General features: G+C 41.5%; 1 protein-coding gene and 1 long non-coding RNA gene across 9 annotated transcripts in view; one reads left to right on the top strand and one right to left on the bottom strand.

The window, feature by feature from the left end:
• Positions 1-2,242: 2,242 nt before the first annotated feature.
• Positions 2,243-12,186, bottom strand: LOC117667078 (uncharacterized). Its single transcript, XR_009621472.2, has 2 exons — positions 12,074-12,186; positions 2,243-2,384 (listed from the first exon to the last, which is right to left on the bottom strand). It is a non-coding gene; the product is annotated as an uncharacterized LOC117667078 (long non-coding RNA).
• The window catches only part of COL18A1 (collagen type XVIII alpha 1 chain), a 99,380-nt gene continuing 90,745 nt past the window's right edge, over positions 10,743-19,377 (top strand). For 4 of the 8 annotated variants that reach the window (XM_087881509.1, XM_034420251.3, XM_034420252.3 and 1 more), the window contains exon 1: positions 10,783-12,454. In XM_087881509.1, the coding sequence (XP_087737635.1) occupies positions 10,879-12,454 (1,576 nt within the window). In that variant the 5' untranslated portion in view covers positions 10,783-10,878. Of the gene's footprint in view, positions 12,455-19,377 lie in introns of all 8 variants that reach the window. The other 4 variants (XM_087881512.1, XM_087881510.1, XM_034420253.3 and 1 more) reach the window with 3 other exon arrangements.

Here is a 19,377-nt window from a genome sequence, read left to right as displayed (position 1 = left end):
GGAAGTTGCTATGGAGCAGGAAGGCTGGAATAATAGCAGCAGTCCCAAGCGATCATTAGAGCCCAACCTAGCAAACAGGGTCTGCCAATCAGTGGAGTAGTGCTGCTGGGGCCCAATTAAGCATCTCAGATGACAATCACTACACTCAACCCTTTCTCAAGGGTCATGACTGATGCCACACATGAAATCCAACAGGGCACATCTCTGATAAGGGGACAAGCCTAGCCAGATGTTAGCATTCTACAATATTATCAGTACTAGCAGAAAGAATTTTTGTCTCCTCTAGCTCATGGTTGCTTGTGTTACCAGTAACATTTTCTTTTTGGAATTTGTTGGAAGTTTTTTTTTTAATTAGATGCAAATAAAATAGCACAGCTGTACAGCAGTGATTCAAAATATTTTCCTTGCACTACCAGAAAGAGCAGCAACTTTCCCTTTGGTCTTTGTCTCATCAGCATGAGAAATCAATTTGGTTCTCTTTTTGAAGAAAAGCCTTCTTGTTAATGCTTTTGCATGACCTTGAGAACAATGAGCTCAAATGTTCACATCCTTTTTCTTTCTGGCCCCTGTTCCCAAGCTTTAGGCATTTCACTTAAATGGTGGTGGGTTTTTTAAACTCAATATTGAATATTGAGTGTATTGGGATGTTAGTAGAAAGCATGAAGCCTTGATCCCGTCATTAACCAGGCTGGTGCTTCTAAGGAATGGTAGCCCTAATCTTTTGTGCACGTTAAGATAGTTAAACATCACAATTTTCATATATGAGTAATGAAAAATGAAAGAATAAATCCCCTAGTGCTCAGGGAACAGTCTTTCAAATCCCAGCCTCTTCCTGGTCAAACTCTGATTAGTTATAGGGGAAATTTAAAATTACTTAGATGTAGTGGCTCAAGAATCCTAGATTAGTATCTTCAAATGAATAGAGGAGAGTTTTTAATCCCATTTTTATGACATTAATCCAGGATACTAGATATTCATTCAGAACTTTATCTCATTAAGTATATAGCTTGTAGCCAAGAAATCATTTTGAAACTATAGAAATGGTTTAAAAGGTGATAGTTAAAAAGAAGGTTGCTCTATTGATCTTTGGCTGATTCAGTTCAGCAAAAGGCCTCCAGTTTGTGATCTGGACCAGGGGTCTCCAACCTTGGCAACTTTAAGCCTGGAGGACTTCAACTCCCAGAATTCTGGGAGTTGAAGTCTTCCAGGCCTAAAGTTGCCAAGGTTGGAGACCCCGATCTAGACATTACTAGGTGAGACAATTCTACTACCAAGATGCCTCTGTGAAAGGCATTTTACTTTTCAAACAATAGGTTTGTCCCACCTTATCATAAGTTCAAGATATTGGTAGGATTGTAGAACTCTCCTGCTGAAGTGGCTTTTTAGCTTTTCTGCACCTTAGCTTAGGTAGTTCTGAGATATTGTCTTGTTTTATGTCCTAGGAGTTGAGTTTTGTAGGTTTTTAAAAAAAATTGATTGGGGAAAACCTGCTCAGGGAGAAACTGATGGTCCTTTCTCCCCCAGTCCCATAGTCCTGATCCAAATTACCGTATATCCTAACCCAGAATCAAAGTTTTCATTAATAATCCTCCTGCACAGCATTTAATTTGGATCTAGTTGAAAGTCATGGTTTATTTTATCCTAGCGGTTCAGTTGGCACTGGGATGTACATAAGAAAATTTGGAACATATAAGAAAGGAAACAGTGTCCTGGCAGGTTCCCAAAGCAGTTTGAGCAGATTGCCAGGTTATTGCTCCATAGTGAATTCAACTGTGTTTCCTTTCATGTGAAAACAGGCTCAGAAATCCAAAACACAATAGCATCTTAATGCTTACCCTGACAGGAAGGAATTAATCCCACTTTTAAGGATATTTTTTGTTGATTGCAGGCACCATGTTCTCTGAGCTATGACTATAGGAGGAAATCCAGGTGCTTCAAAAAATGTATTGGGTCAAAGTCATGAAGAACAAGTAAAAGCTAGGAATGTACTTCTATGGAGAAGAATGTCCTTTTCTTAAGAGTGGGAGGGGGAGGGAAAGTTTCTTTAATCTCTGAAACTGATAGAAACCTTGCATACAGTAGAAGCAACTGTTATATTATCTAAAATGAAATGGAATAGGGAGGTAGATACTATCAATAGCAACTTCCAAAGACAAAGTATAGTGTGAAGTCTGGGAAAACAGCCAGAAGAAAAGGGAATTCTACTTATGTTATACTTAGGGGTCATAAAAAATGAAAAATATTTCAGAAATAGGCTTTTATTCCTTTCTATACCAACAATCACTTCTCTAAGGTACACAGTTTTCAGACTTGAAACCCGACTTTGTTCTAATGGTTGGCCATCTTTTCCAGCCCTGAGTGCTATCATCCATTCTTCAGGTTGCCTAGAAAAAGCATATAATACTTGGTAAAATTTTGGTCATTCATTCATTCATTCAATTTATATTACCACCTACTCGCACATGGCGACTCAAGGTGGTTTACAAGGATATAAAAATACCATATAAAAGAAATAAAAATAATAAAAATAAAATAATAAAATAATAACCCCCATCCTCCACTCCAGCGACAACATACATTCATATTAGCCATTTATTGGGCTCCATCCTGCTTTGGGTTTCTCAGGCCAGCTGACAGAACCACATCTTCAGGACCTTCCAAAAGAGTGTTAGAATAGGGGACAGTCTTATCTCGGGGGGGATGATGTTCCAGAGAGAGAGAACCACCATGGAGAAGGCCGTTCTTCTGGGTCCCACCAGATGTATCTCTTTAGGGGACAGGGCATTCCTTATACTTCCAGCCTTTCTGAAAAATAGATGTAATTTATTTGGTACTACATGAGCCTGCTGTTCCAAAAGCACCCTCTTCTTTTTATCCAAAGGGGATAGAATGTAGGATGTTCATAAAGAATGACCATAGGCCCCCTCACTTCATTGCTGTATCTTTAGGTGGTTTAGTCCATTGGAGACCAGTGGAAGGCTGATATTTTGACTTGTAGCCAAAAGGATAGAAATAGGCAAGGATTGGGACATGTTACAAGACACGGAGCCCAGCCCACTCCAATATCCTTTATGTCAGTGTGGCTGGTTTTAAACTTTGAGGGCACACAGGAGATTTATAGTTGCTTCTCTTGTTCCAACCTTAGATTATTTGCCTTGTAATTTGTAGTCCTTAGATAATGTCTGCTGAAATTAATGTTTTAGACAGCAATCCTATATATCAGTGATGCCTAACCTTTTCCGGACTGAGTGCCCAAAGCGCGTACGTGGACGTATGTGAATGCACGTGTGTGCACCTGAAATGCAATGTGTGTGCGCGCCCCGACCCTCCGCACATCCATGCGCGCTCCCCCACATGCCCCTGTGCATGCACACCTGGGCCCTGCACACTCCCCACCCTTGTGCATGCGCATGTGGCCCCCCCGTATGTGCCCCATCCCCCGCGCATGTGCGGCAGAGACCCGACGACCAGCTGGCTGGCGGGAGGCACGTTCACATGTGCAGTGGAGCTGAACTAGGCCGACGGCTCGCGTGCCCACAGAGAGGGCGCTGCATGCCACCTGTGGCATGTGTGGCATAGGTTCGCCATCATGGCTATATATACTTATTAAGGAATAAATCCCACTTTTCTTAATGGTGTTTGTTTGTGAATAAATAATCAGTCTGTGCAACTTCATGTTTTACCCCCTTCAATGTCAGATTCCTTTTTTAATCATATAAATAATAAGGTTGAAAATTGATTTTTATTTTTATTCTTTTTTAACTAATAAAATCTGAAACAGAAAATCTTGCTTAAGGTTATTTTGAGTATGAATATAAATTTATATGAATCAATTACACTACTCCTATATGCATAGAAAAAAGTAAGGAAGGCAAAATGAAGGAAAACAGGATTGCAGTTGCTTGTTTTTGTTTTTGTTTCAATAAATATTGGGGCAAGATAGATTCTTGTTTGCAACTGCTTAATTTTCATTCCTTAGTTCCTGATTGCTACTTGAATAAATTCCATTTTAAATGTTGTGATTCCCACTAAGGTAACTCTCAACAGTTAAATTGCTGAAGGTAGCCCATGAGAAAAAGTGGCATTTGGTTGGTCTCCAAAACTCCAAAGCTCTGTGTGGAAATAATGAAGTCTTTATTTGTGTGAATCTGTTTGAACAGCAAAAATTGGGGCTTTAAGCACTGAAGGACAAGAAAAATGACTGGCCTTGTATTCTAGGATAAGGGCCAGTTTAGATTTACAATATACAGAGCAGACATACCCTGAAAAACAGATTTAAAATACGTTAGGCAAATGGTCAAGGAGAGAAGAAAATTGTTCACCATTCTGTGATCAACCCATTCACCACTGCCGCCGCCATGCTAAATCTTCCAGAGCAATTCCATGTTTGTGAAAAAGAATTACAATTAGCTGGCTTATTACAGGGACTCCTCTTACACAATGGGTGTGTTATATAGATATAAAACAGAAGCTACTTTGTTTTAAAGTTCAGCTGAGACCATGTATGTGGAGTTGCCATTTGCCTGGTAGCATGATGAATGATTGAGCAATAAACAGCACTGTGGGCATAGCTGGATGGCCATGTTAATCTGCCATCCACCACTTCTTCACAAGAAAAGAATGCTTATGCTGCTGATATAACATTTCATATCTCAATTGCTGGCAGTATTCTGCTTCAGAGACTAGGCTGGTGAGCAGGACCCCCTCCTTAATGTTTTAATGTGGGATAGGTTAAGGAAAGCAACTGGTGGATTTTCCCAGCTTTGTTTCTCCTTCCAACAAGATGGAAAACAGCCGCTAAATACACTCCCTAATATGGGGTGGGGCAGGGTTGGGTGTGTGTAGGTGGATGTTGGAATGGTGTGTTGGCCCACGTGCAGAATTGCCCCATTAACAGGTTGCGGGCAGGGAGTTGCTCCGGTGGGCTTTTACTGAACATGGATCTAACTCAATCCACTAATAGCCCAGTTGACTGGTCACAGACTCCAAAGATGGGGTGCAGGAAGAAGCCATCAAGAATGAGTGAATTCCATCGTGGACTGTATTAGAAGCTTCTCAGGAGTTTTGTTTTCGTGTCCAGTAACGCCTGAAAGTAGCTCTTGGACAGGCATGGACCTGCAGTTGAGTGGGCCTGATGGTGCCACTTGCTCACCAAAATAAAAACAGTAAAATGTAAAGGTAAAGGTTCCCCTTGCACATATGTGCTAGTCGTTCCCAATTCTAGGGGGCGGTGCTCATCTCCGTTTCAAAGCCAAAGAGTCAGCGCTGTCCGAAGACGTCTCCATGGTCATGTGGCCGGCACGACTAAACACCAAAGGTGCATGGAACGCTGTTATCTTTCCACCAAAGGTGGTCCCTATTTTTCGACTTGCATTTTTTACGTGCTTTCAAACTGCTAGGTTGGCAGAAGCTGGGACAAGTAATGGGAGCTCACCACATTACGCAGCATTAGGGATTTGAACCACTGAACTGCCGACCTTTTGGTCGACAAGCTCAGCGTCTTAGCCACTGAGCCACCGTGTCCCTTCAGTAAAATGTACTGCCATAAAAAACCTTTTGTTAGCAGAATCAGGAGAAAATCTGTGATATATTCAGTGGTGACAAAAGCAGTGACCCACAACTGGCAGGTCCTAGTTTATAAGAAATCCATGTAACATCTGACAAGGCTTTGGAAGTCATGTATTTGGTCTCTCTTGCATCCAGTTCAAAAAGGCCATGGAGAGCAGCTCTCCATGATCAGAGGGGAAAAGTCATGCCTGCAGCAGCCTTAGAGGTCAATGGCTGGGCAGATCTTGGTGCCTGACAGTGTCCTCAGCCTCAATGGTGATGGAATATGAGCTTTTCAGCAGAAATTGTATTGAGACAAGAAACCTGCTTTAAAACTAGAGCAGTTCAAGATCATTCTAAGCTGCTTCAGCTGTGATCTGGGGATGGGAGAAAGACAGTGTCATGAGGACATAAACAAATAAATGGTTTACAGGGCAAGTTTCACACCAGGCTTAGGGAGTTGTGATGCTGAAGCTCAGAGTCTGTCATCCTGCAGTAAATTCTCTCTGGGACCTTTAATTAATAATATTGTGATGTCAAGTCAATGTTATCTGCTGGATAAGTCCTGAAGTTTTCTTGGTAACAGTAGCGCTTGCCATTTCCATCTTCCTAAGGCTGAGATCAAGCCTTTAGATATTTATGTACTGTATATATTGAACTATAAATCTTAGGGCTATAAGACTATGCCCCTGTTGATATTGGAAGCTATCCCTCTTCCAAACCATATTCAGGAACCAGAGGATGAATCCCTCTGCTCCATGCTTAGCAACTTTATAGTAATTCAAGTTTCCCCACCACCAAGGGACAGGCAAGTTGTCCTAAAATCAATGATTTAAATGATTAATTTAATTTAATTTAATTTAATTTAAAATGATTAATTTAAAGTTAATGGTTTTATTTACAGTATATTTGGGATTCCATAAATTGATTAAAAGAAGTATTGTGGGAATATACAGCAGTTCTGTCTCTTGAACGCGCAAGTCGCATCTGAATTTGGAAGAGCCAAATAAAAGTTAGTAACTGGCAAAATATTTAGCCTATTTAAAAGGTAACAAAAAGAAATTGAAAATTTAGGGTGGTAATTGGAAATGTGAGGGTGGTAGATTATCACCACAATATTGATGATAATGGTTACTATTGCACCCTTCTTAAAAGTGGGCAAAAGCAAGCAAGAATTCTTGTACCTTTTTTTTTGTAAAAAAGGGAATTTCAGCAAGTATAGCTTGCCATTTAATATATATTTGCTGAAATCCCTTTTTTACAATTGTTGATAAATCTCAGGAGCCCAATTCTCTTTTAAACCTGGATACAATTGTACTACAGAAGTTTTCTCTTGTTCTTACCATCTATTTGCAAAGCAGTGGAAAATCTGAGAAATGAGTAATGGGGTTGAGCTTGACTCATTTTAAGGTGAAGTGTTATGTTTTGCTTTTGAACTTATTTGGTTTCTTGAAAATCTTTCATGTAGTAGTTGCCATAACATACAGTTCTTTTTCAGGATCTCAAAGAAGTATTAATAGATGAAATGCCTGGTTGAGTCACTTAAATGGGGTCTTAGGTTTGTTTTAAACTCTCCCCCCTTCTCTAATGGAAAAATAAATTCTCTGTTCAGAATAAACCATTCACATTTGGTTTGCATGCATAAAAATTAGTTAAAATGGGAGGATTTGGCTACAAAACAGTTCATCTTTGATTGTACAGCTGTCTTAACATTCACTTTATTTAATCCTCAGAAAAGTTTACATCATTGCCCATTCAAGCAAACTTTGAACATCCATATGTCATAGTTAAAAAATCCTGACACTTGGCCAGGGCTTGGAATTGGAATCAGGGGCAAAGCCCAGTGATTTGGCGGAAGGAAGATTTGGAAGAATGGTTTCTGCATGTCTGATGAACACCTGTTCTTTGGGACTATCCAAGGCGTTACACTCTAATTCCCAACCTGGTTCATGCAGAAACCTCCCATGGCACCCTAGGATTTTTAAGATATCACAACCCAGTGTGGTTCAGTGATTTGTCTATTATGGGAGAGCAATCCTTTCTTTCTTTGCATGATCCATGGGGCCTCTCCGAGGTCATTAGAATAGGTTTGTGTTTAGGTGCCATCAGCTCATCTGATCTTCTCATTTGTTCTCCTAGGTTGCAGAATGAACTCTCTATAAAATACCCAGAGACTGGCCTTCTTTGGAGGTTTTAGAGTAGCCTTCAAAACTCATAAAGTTGAGCTTTTAATAATATTTTCAAATGGCTTTAATGCAAGTTCTACATTGATGTTAGTGTTTTGCTTTAACATTATTTAAATAATTTGTTTTCAATCTTAAATTTACGTTGCTGGGAAATTATTTTGTCCATCTATCCTCCATGCTCACAGAGAGCAGGCCTTTTAAGAATCCCTCCATTTTTCTCCTGTGTGCGCATAAATAAGAATTGCTTTCTTTTATGCCTAAAATAACAGCTGCATACAATACTAGCCTTGTAACATAGGCAGTGCTACAAGAAAAAAAGTGGTTTCTACTAGACAAGTAGCTTTTTCTCATATTAATACCCATTTGAATCAATGAAAAGAAGCTTTCCAGTGAAAATTGTAGGATGGTGGTTATTCCGCAGGATGCCAACCATTTTTTCAGTCTATGGAAAACATATGCAGACTTTGACAATAGTCCAGAGGGAATTCATGCAGCTTTCTTCAATTCCGCACCCTTGAGCTTTGATGACTTTCTGCTCCCATGCTCCTAGCCAGCAAAAGCCACACTGGTTGAGGGCGATAGGAGCTAAATTCATCTGGGAAGCCCTAAATTGGGGGGAGATTACAGTATTGCACTGATAGGAATTATTAGAAGATACCGGTGGTTTTCCAATCCATTACTAACCATGGCTAATCCTGTTTATCCAACCTTGGCAGTATTTAGAAGCTAAGTTCTGCCACCTGTTGAGACAAGTATTTCATAGTTCCAGCCCAGCTTGGGTTTGCATTCATGTGTTTGTGTGTGTGTTTTCCTCAATGCTCTAGACTTTTTAAGGTATTGCCTGCTTTGCCGTGTTGAGGGGATTAGGTTAGAAATTTTAGATGAAATAAATTATATACCTCCTCCACGCCCATCGTTTTGCCAGTTGAAAGGACACTGAACAAGATAAAAGCATTTTGCAGATGCTTAGCAGCTAAGCTGGGTGTCCCTTTTGCTGATCTAGGCATGCCCGGACCCTAGAATGGTTTGCTCAAATAGAAGTGTAGGGTTTGTCATCTCAGTAACATTTGTACACAATAGCCCACCTTCCCTAGACAAATTGGAGCTTGCACAATACTGAACATGTTCAACCACTGGTATTTCATTCCCTGGGCAGAGAGATTTCCAGCCATTCCTGCTTTCAAGTAGCTTTGTTTAAACTTTTTGCACTATAAATCCATCTTTTTCTTGTCCTAGTTCTACTTACACAGAAGTAAGTTCTTTGGACTTCAATAATCCCATGGAAGGAAGTGTAGAATTTAGAATTGAGAATAATCTGAATAACTATGCACAGGACAGGGCAGCTAGTCTATCTACCCTGCAGGATGTTTTTCTTATGTAGGATGTTGACATTCACCACTTTCTGGGTATTTGTAAGGACCAGTCTATTTCAGATACTAATAATAATTCACGATGGCAGAAGAACAGACAATCCCCTGATATTAGAGATCTGCTTATTTAGAAAACTAAGCGTATTGCCTGAGTAGGTTTCTGTTCAATCCTAGTCATTTCAATGGAGATTTAAGCTTGTTTTGTGTGCTCCAAACTATACTGGAAACTTGAAAAGTATCTTGGCTTTTTTCAAAATAAAACATCTCCCAACCCTTATGTAGAGATATTTAAAAAACACTCACTCAGAATCTGATGCTTTTGTGGCTCTTTTGAGTCTGGGTCAGTCTAATTTGGTAGAATTTTAAAAAAAAAGAACTTGTGACAGTAAACTACACTGGAAAGGTGAAAAATGCTTCAGAAAAAGGGCATGGTAAATCACTTCATACTGTTATTAAATACATTGCAAGGATCAGGAGGTGAACAACTATGGCAACTTTATGATCTGTGGCAGGGGTGGGCTTCAAAAATTTTAGAAGGGGGTTCTCTGCCTGGTTGCTGGGTGGCCATGGCCATGGTGGGCATGGCCTAGTTGGCCTCCTGCACCATGGCAGGGGGCGTTTTTGCCCTCCCTGGGCTCTGGAGGTCTTCCTCAAGCCTCTGGGAGGGCAAAAACGGCCTCCCCAGGCTCCGGAGGCCTTCTGGAAGCCAGAAACGGACCCATTTCCAGCCTTCATGAACTTCCGGTAGGCCTGTTTTTTTCCCTCCCTGAGCCTCCGCGTGCACCTGCACTTACCTGCATCCAAAACGGGCCGTGTGGGGACTCCTGGGAGGGGTGGGGTGGGGGGACGCAGGGCCAGCCACGAGTGGGATTTGGGGGTTCTCTGAACTGCACAGAATCTTAGCTAGAGGTTCTCCCGAACCCCTGCGATCCCCCAGCAACCCATCCCTGATCTGTGGACCCCCAATCCCAGATTTCCTGAGCCAGTAGCATGGCTGATCCAGGAATTCTTGGAATGGAAGTCCACAGATTGTAAAGTTGTCATAGTTTCCCACCCCTGGCATAGATTGCTATAATAATCATCAGGAGTCAGGCTCAGCTCAGAACAGACTTTTAAAAAATGCACTGAAAACTAGCTTGCTTTGGCTGGATCACGTCCATGATCCTGACCAGGATCTCTCTGGGTAGTACACTAGTGAGTAAAAAATGCTTTCTTGAATGAGTCAGAACATATTTCATCCTCTGCAGGTTTTTGGGCCTCTATTCTCCCTTAGATGGGATTTCTCTGGAGACAAGCATCAAGTTAATGGTTGGAGAAAGAAGATGTAAGCAGCTAGGAAAGGAGTGGGGGGGAAACCTCTACCTTTTGTTTTCATATCAGTTCAGGGCAGGGAGGAGCTTAATGTGCCCAAATATTCTCTAAGGTTTGGGTGGAGGAGAGGAAGCGGCACGCTGCTGAAATTATGAAATTGCTAGCTTCCAGGCATGCTTTTCTACTGCTTGGATTATAGTAAATAAAATGGAAGAATTCAATTTAAGAACTGCTTGTATATTCCTTCTGTTAAAAGCCTTCCCAGGCTGTGTTTGAAAAGTGTTGGTTTAATAGGAAACAGGCTGGAGGGGAGGGCTCGGTTAGCCACACCTCCCATCCTTTTACTGTATATCTGCCTGGCCGAGAGCAGCATGCTTCCTAACCCCACAACTCCAGAGGACAGATCAATGTGAATTCTTTCATTCACCACTCACTGCAGCGCACTTCCCCGTAGCAACCTTTGAATGGCTCGAGTAATAGTCAGTGCTTGGCTTCTGCTGATGCTCCTCTGCTGCTTAGCCAATGCCCAGGGCTGGAGGAATTGGTTTTGGAGCGGTTCAGAAGAAACCACGCTGTCTCCCACAAAAGCTGCCGAGGCTGAAGATGAGACAAGCCAGGACCATTCCACACCTGCAGCTACCGCCAGGCCAAATGCTCCCTTTGAAAGTACTACTGATCCTGAGCCCAGGGGGAAAGCGGGGACCATATTTACCCTGAAGCAACCAGACTTTACTCCAACTGTGCCAGTCCCTGCAGCAACATCTCCTTCCCAGGAAGAAAGCAGAGAAAGAAATATTACAGGAGTGGGAGTGGAGATCCTCAATGTGGCTGAAGGCATTCAGAATTTGGTTCAGCTTTTGGATGAAAAGACAACCGACAGGACGGAGAGGACCGAGGTACCTGCCACAACTGAGACCAGCACATCACCTGCCCCCGTTACGGAACCAGGGAGTATCCAGAACGTTACCTCTAACTTAACAGGCGACATACAGACCTCCCTGAAAACGAAGAAGCCGGAGGGGGCAACGAAGCTTGCTCGTCTGTGGAACAAAGACTTGGCTCTTCTGTGGAACAAGACGCGCGTCTTCCCGAAGAAACCTGGGAAACCACGGCAAGGTAGTGCCTCTTTCTCATTTTCACCTGATGGTCATTTCAGTGGCACCATGTTGGTTTTTCAAGAATCTCCAGAAGCAGGGCAAGAAGTTGCTTTCACTCCCCCAGCAATAAGGGCAACCTGGGGCGCTTTCTCAAAAAAGCAAGGGATTTTGTCCACTGCAAAAGCTTTGAAATTGCAGGAATCCCAGGCTAACAGCAGCAGCAGCAGTGGCAGCAACAGCAACAGCAGCTTGCATGCAGGAATGCCGTCCAAGGTGGTGGGTACTTTAGACAGCTGGGTGCTGCCTTATGTTACAAATCCCAGCCAGCCTGTCTCCAAAGACAGTGGAGCACACCTCAGCTTTAAAAGCCACCCCTTCTTTAAACATTTTGGGATAGGAGTAGCTGGTGCAAAAACAAACCATTCTAGAGATTCAGTTTCTAATTCCAGTGCAACTAATGTTATGGATTTCCCCCCTGCCAATAACTCTGACTCTCTTGAGTTTCTACTAACCTACGCTGTGCAACATAGCAATAGCAGTTCAGGGCTTCCTTCCTTCTTACCTGGATTGACTCCATCGGCTGGCCGGTGCTTGCCCTTACCGACCAAGTTGTCGTATTGCAACCACCTGGGCACGAAGCATTTCCGAGTGCCGAATTATTTGCACCACGGCAGTGAGGAGGAAGTTTGGGCTGCTTTGCATGAGTGGGAGGGGCTTCTTAAATCTCGGTGTCACCGCTACTTGGAGTGGTTTCTCTGCTTGCTACTGGTACCTGGGTGCAATGCTTCTTTCCCAGTCACCCCACCGCCTTGCCGGGGATTTTGTGAGGCTCTGAAAGATCTGTGTTGGACTCACTGGAAAGCGGGGCGCCTTCCAATATCCTGTGAATCTCTCCCCGAGGAGGACGGTCCATATTCATGTGTATTTGTAAATGTTTCAGCAGGTAATAAGGCAAGGCTAAGCGTCTCTTTTCTATTCTTTCCCATCTCCAGGTAAGCACATTTTGTAATAGATCCCGATATGAAAAAAAGAGAGCCACTCCATCTACATGGACACAGGCAAAGGGTCAGAAAAGAAGGAGAAAATAGAGAGAGCTATCATTCCTCTCTTCTTGAAAGATGATGTCCAGGCTTTATGGTGCCAAAGCAAGCATCGTTTTAATGTGAACTTCTTAATGTGTCAGGGTTTCCAAATTGGAGTGCTCTTCTGATGTATAAACTTCAGTTCCCTGAATTCCTGGCCAACACTGCCATTGCTGAGAACTCTGGGGTATGGAAGTCCACAAGAGAGAGGGCATCCAGGTTGGGAAAGGCTGCATTCTTCTGTAATAATGATGGATTGCTTGCCATCCAAGAGAAAATTACCACCAGTAGTAGGGGCAAAGAAGGAGGCAGTATTTGGCAAGGCTAGGAAGTGCCATAATTCTCTTTTCATAGCTAAGACCAAGACTATTATCTACACCCTTGAATCTGTAGAGTGGCGTCAAAGCAGCACTAACTCACAGAAAAAAACCACGTGTTTCATTCATCGGTTTTTGTTTACCTCAGCAACTTTGAGATGTGTGAGGTCGATAGCTGTGCTGGCTGAGGAATTCTGGGTACTGAAGTCCATATATCTCAGGTGCCAAATGTCATGCTTTGTAGACCTTAGACAGTTTTGCCTCCAAAGTTGTCAAAGGTTCTAGATGTAATCTTGGACGTTCAAGTGAGAAATGAACATATACTGAAAAAGAGATAAGGGAGCAGCATGCAAAGAATTAGGGTTTGTGATTCTTTGGATATGAACATAGAGGAAGAGCTTATGTTCTTCCTCTGATCTGATCAAAGTGGGTCAGGAAACAGTGGACCGCCATTAACAGGATTTTTCCTCCATTGCTTTGGGCAGAGGCGCCTTCTTATCATAAGAATATAGTCACGGAAGAATTTATGTGATGATAAGCAGAAAGACTGTTCTTTTAAAATGCTTTGCAAGAAGCAATATGATAAGGCAATCTTATGGGCTTGGAAAGATAGTTGATTGTATGTCTATGTGCGCGCCCCCACATTTGTGCACAAAAGAGGAAGAAAAAAGCATGGATGCAGGAATTCTAACAGACAACCAGTGTAATGTAATTTTTATTTTTTAAAATAATAGTGTTATTAAAAATTACAATTGCAACAACAGTGTAATGCAATTTTCAGAATAGCACACGTGGAACAATTCTTTGTTTCATTTCATTTTTGTACTCATTTTCAGTTGTGGCGTAATGCTTTTCTTTTTATCTTTGTTAGAATCACTACTGAAACAGCATTCCAATCCAAACTGTAGTTTAGAATTTCAAAAAATGCCCTGTATTAAATAGGTAAATAGGTTTCCTAAAGCCCTTCTTTTCCTAGTTCATCTGGCCCTGGGTGTTTCCACATTTCCTATATCTTGGAGTTTCTTTGCACCATGTGCAGAAACTGTAAGTTTCAGAAAACAAGTTCCTACAAGACAAGAATATTTCTTGGTGTGCCTGTGATATCTCAGATTTCTGCTGGCAAAGAATATCCCACACTCTCTCAGAGATTTAGAACTTGGGGGTCATCCAGAACATTTGCTTGGCAGTAGCTTGAGGACAGACAAAAAGAAATATTTCATGCAACATGTAATTAATCTAGGATATAGAATCTCTGATCACAGGATGTTACGATAGCTGCTTTTGGCTTCAACAGTTTTTTCTTACTGATAAATTTATCCCTCCCAAACCTGTACAATGACAGCTATTCATCCTAATTATATAGGGGGCATCCATGTTTAGAATCACTCTTTTGGAGGTAGAAAAGAATCTGGAATTGAAAGTCGTTTGAGATAGCTTTCCCTTCCCGTGATATTGATAGATATATGTTTTTTTTGGCCCACTCATCAAAGGGAGTTTTGCAAGTTATTGAAACAATGGCAAGACCTGTTTATCGGAGATGAAAGATAGATGACTACACACACCATGACCAAACATTCTTCTTTGAAAAAGTGCTTTCAGTTCTCTGAAAAAGAGAAACTCTTGTCACTGATTAGCAAACTCTTGGGGCAAAAAAGGGGTGGTGTTACCATTGTGACTTGCTTGAGATTTCCCAAGAAAGTTTAGTTGCCTGGACAATAAGATGAGAGTGATTGATGCTTGTTACATTCTTCACTCTTGTAGGTGTATGAAAAAAGATGGGTCGTTTCCCACCCCCAAGTTTAAAAATAATTTGAAGCAAAAATAATATACTTTCTAAACTAAGGAAACCTGAAGACAGAGTCTGTAGAAGAAATGAAGCACATTTCTACATATGCGTGTGTATAAACCTGTCTAATTCCTATTGATATAAACTTCAGTAGAATTTAAGGGATCATTTTCTCTTTAAGTACAAACTAAATCCAAAGTGGTTTAACCTCATCCAATTTGTTTCATCCTTTTCCTCCAGGTCATAGTGAAGCCAGATGACACTGCCACTTAAATTTAGAACAGATAGAGGGTAGATTCTAATCCTATACTAATCTGTAATATGGTTTGTTACAGTGTATTATATGAATCTAGTCACTGTGGTTTGCAAACCATAGTTTGTAGGTTAGTATGACATATGAATTGAGTTTCAAACTCAGAAAAGAGTCATTTTAAATTACCTCTATTTACATTAATACATTTTAATTCAACAGTTGTGTTTTGCACAGCAAATGGTTGAGCAATGTTCTGTAAACCTTCTGAGTTACTCCAAATTCCTATAAAACCAAGCATATATATTAGCCTTGTAATTAAATCAAGACCATAACCATTATTTACTTAAAATAAGCTCTTTTATCAAGAACTGCACACTGAAGGTTGGCTGATGATGAAGGATGTGTATGAACAACTATATTTTACTCTTGCCTGTCACAGTGATTTGTGTATCGCCCTCAGAGGAAGCAGCCAAACTGATAGAAAATCTGCCTTAGAGATAATTTCACTTCAAACTTCTCATTTTTATCTGGCCACGCTTCTCTTGAAAACCCAAGGCCTTTGTGTAAGACCTTCATCTGTCAGATTCTGATTGTACTCCTGATTAGATCATTAGAGATTTATGTGGGTGTTAATTTCATCTGTGGTGTCTCAGATTGGTCTGGAAAGAGTGCAGAGAAGAGCAACAAAGACGGCGAGGGGCTTGGAGGCTAAATCCTAGGAACAGCACTTAAAGGAATTTGGGATGCTTTGCTTAAAGAAGAGAAGGATAAGGGGCACATGATAACAGTCTTTCTGTGCATTAAGGAATGTCACAGAGAAGAGGAAAAAGATTTATTCTCCTTAGCACCTGAGGGGAAAGAAAAGTACATGTAGGTGGAAGCCCTTCAATAAGAGATCCAAAGTAGAACTCAGGAAGAATTGTCTGACTGTGACTGTTTTCCAAAGCATTGGAGCAGTCTGCCTCCTGAAGTTGTGGGTGCTCCATCACTGGAGGTTTTCAAGAAAAGCCTGGCAGCCAAAGATGGTATTCAGCTGGCTCATACCGGTTCGAGTGAACCGGTAGCAGAGATCGCGTGTGGGCCTGCCCACCCACCCTGGCTCTATGCTGTCCTATTTAGGCACATGTTCGAGGCTGGGTGCATGCATGGAAGGCCTGCAAGCAAGCAAAGCACATGTGAGGAAGGCTGGGCGCGTGCGCGGAAAGTGCGTGCGGGGCGAACTGGTGGTAAGAATATCAGAAACCCACTGCTGCTGGTAGCCGTTTGTCCAGAAGGCTATGGCGATTCCTGAACTAGGCAGGAGCTGGACTGAAAAACTCTTTAAGGTCCTTTCCAACTCTAGGTTTTTATGATTATAATTCCTATTAAAATTTAATAGATCCCATCAAAACAGTACACAAACCAGTGGTGGATTTCAAAATTTTATACTACCGGTTCTGTGGGTGTGGCTTGGTGGGTGTGGCTGGCATGGCTTGGTGGGTGTGGCATGGCTTGGTGGGCGTGGCATAGCTTGGTGGGCATGGCTTGGTGATGTGGCAAGGGAAGGAGCCTGGATAGCTCAACAGACTAAGCACTGTAATTTAACACCAGCTGTCTCCAATTACTGTAAGTTTGAATCTCACCAGGCTCAAGGTTGACTCAGCCTTCCATCCTTTCTAAGGTAGGTTAAATGAGGACCCAGTTTGTGGGGGCAATAAGCTGACTTTGTATAAAAATATACAAAAGTATGAAGGCTATTGCTTAACGCACTGTAAGCCGCCCTGAGTCTCCGGAGAAGGGCGGCATATAAATTAAAAAAAAAAAAGGATACTGTAAAATCTCCATTCCCTCCCCACTCCAGGGGAAGGTTACTACAAAATCCCCATTTCCTCTTTATCAGCTGGGACCTGGGACGCAGTGTGGGTAAAGACAGATAATATAAACTTAGTGGACTTGCTAGAAATGGATGCTGTATGTGTGAATTAGGTTACAGCTAGCAGTTATGGAGAATCAGTTTGGTGTAGTTAAGGCATCAGGCTAGAAACCAGGAGACTGAATTCTTGTCATATCTTAGACACAAAGCCACGTGGGTGACCTTGGGCCATTCACTCCCTCTCAATCTTAGGAAGGAGACGATGGCAAACCACTTGTGAAAAAAACTTGCCAAGAAAGCTGCAGGGACTTCTCCAGGCAATCTCCAAAAATTGGATATGATTGAATGGAAAGTGCAAAAAAAGCAATTAGGAATGAAAAATAATGGCTAACTGTCCTGGTACTGAAAACAAAAATGCCACTTTTTAATCAAAGTATCATGCAATCTTTTGAGAGGATTCGAACATCACAGAGAACCTGGCTTGAATGTCTAGGCAATTGTTCACTCTACATGCCTGCAGGACACACCCATCAGTAAAAGTCTGGGTGCATTGGAAGTTCCTAATGCCTAATTTGTTGCTTTACATTTGCATTATGTTTGCAAGAGATAATTTCCATCTCCTACTTTGTCTGCTCTTTCTTCTTGCTGCTGCCATAGCTCTTCTTTCTATGCTTTCTATAGTTGTTTCAAGTGTCTCTTCCAGGCCAGAGATTACTACCATGTTTCCCCCAAAATAAGACATCCCCTGATAGTAAGCCCAATCAGGCTTTTGAGCACATGGCAATAAGGCCAAGCACTTATTTCAGGGTTCAAAGCAATATAAGACAGGGTCTTATTTTCAGGGAAACACGGTAGCAGTCATGCAGTTCTCTATATTTATCTGCCAAGCACAGGAAGACATTTGTGGCTCAATTTTTTTGGAGATCTTTTGTTTGTCACATAATTTTCCAGGGTTCTTTTTTCTTTTCCTTTAATTATAATATTGCATTATTAACACTATTGTATCATTTTCCTACATTGATATAAATAGATCATTTAAAATACAGTATTGTTGAAAAAAAAATACACTCCTCACAATATGTTTTCTGGTTAGATCATCCTTATTTTTTCCTAGATGGGAAAGATAAATCTATTTTAGTCACAGGCATCTTGTCTATAAAAGCCATTGTTTTCCTGGCAGGGATTTTTTTTTTTTACCATTCTGATGGATGATGGAGCTTGTTTTAAGGGCTGGGGTCAGTCTCTGTTGAGAAAGGCACCTCCTGACAATGTTATTTATGCCCAAGAATCTTTTCCCTCAAGAGGCTATGAATGCACCTCCTTCTTTTCAATGCTTCTAAATGCTTTCCCTCCAGGTAACAGAAGGGTGGTTCCTGGCATCATTCCAGGCTAGGGAATATATTTACAGGAAAGGCAGAAGTCCAAATGCCAAAAAAAAACCAATGTGTGTGTGTGTGTGGGGGGGATCTGATCTCCCTCGGGTCTCACCTTCAGAAAGAAGGAGTTGAATTTTTCCACCTCTTCCTTTCTCTTGACAAATATCCTCTGAGTGGGGAGGTGACTCTGGCCCCATGTGCAGAGGCACCCTTCTGTTTCTCTCTGGCTTCTTCTATGTGGCATTTCAAAGCTTAGAGAGAATGGCTGCAATACAGCAGCCCTGTTTTTCGTGGCTGAGAAGAGGTTCATACTCAGGATCATTGAAGCTCGGGATTTCATGACCTGGTCCTGTGCATTTGAGACATGCGTGCAGACTGCCATGCGATTTCTGAGGGTTTCAGTCCCAAAACATCTGGAGGTTGCCAAGATGGAAATAGCTGCTCTGAGATCACAGCAGGAAAAACCTTGGTTGCCTCTTCTGGTTTTAAAGTGTCAAGAGTGGCCTCAGGGAATGCGATGCAGATCTCTTTCCAGCTTTTAATAAATACGATATTTATTGTTCAGTTACAGTGATTTTAGCTTTCATGTATTAAAACCCCTGTATTTTCCAGCACTATATTAACTTTTTAAAGTTTTTTTTTCCTTTTAGATACTATGCAGAATAAAATCTTGGGTAGCATTGAAAATCATTTCATTGACAGTTATTCCACTCTTTTGACTTGCTGCTTTGTGACAAAATATTTTCTTTTTGTTGGTTCGTTTGTGGATCATTAACTTCCACAGGTTGCAGGCTGGGGTCAAAATGTGCTTTTGGGTTTAGGTTCATTTTAGTTCATGGGACTGATGTGTTTATGGAACAGGGCATAAAATGGATAAAAAATTTCATCATAGTGGAAAATAAAAGAGCTGTTGCACCTTATTCCTCAGCATCAGTGCAGCTATAGTATATTGGGGTATGTTATATGGGACAGAGAAATTGGATCAACTATGCTTAGAGGCTTATAGATTATGTCAAGTATAGACATCTTCATCTCTTCTTCAGGTTTTAGACTACGTCTCTTGAAAGTCCCTTCCAGCCTGCCCAACAGTCAGGTGTTCTGGGACTTGTAATGCAAAATATTCCAAAGATTACCAACTTATCTAACAAGTATTAGCTGAGCCAGCAGGCTTCAAACTTTCCATATGTTTCCATACTTTTG

The sequence above is a fragment of the Pantherophis guttatus genome, chromosome 1 (assembly GCF_059756535.1).
Source record: "Pantherophis guttatus breed Tessera chromosome 1, ASM5975653v1, whole genome shotgun sequence".
Classification (NCBI taxonomy): Eukaryota; Metazoa; Chordata; class Lepidosauria; order Squamata; family Colubridae; genus Pantherophis; species Pantherophis guttatus.
The sequence above is the reverse complement of the archived record's forward strand: the minus strand, read 5'-3'. Positions and strand labels throughout refer to the sequence as shown.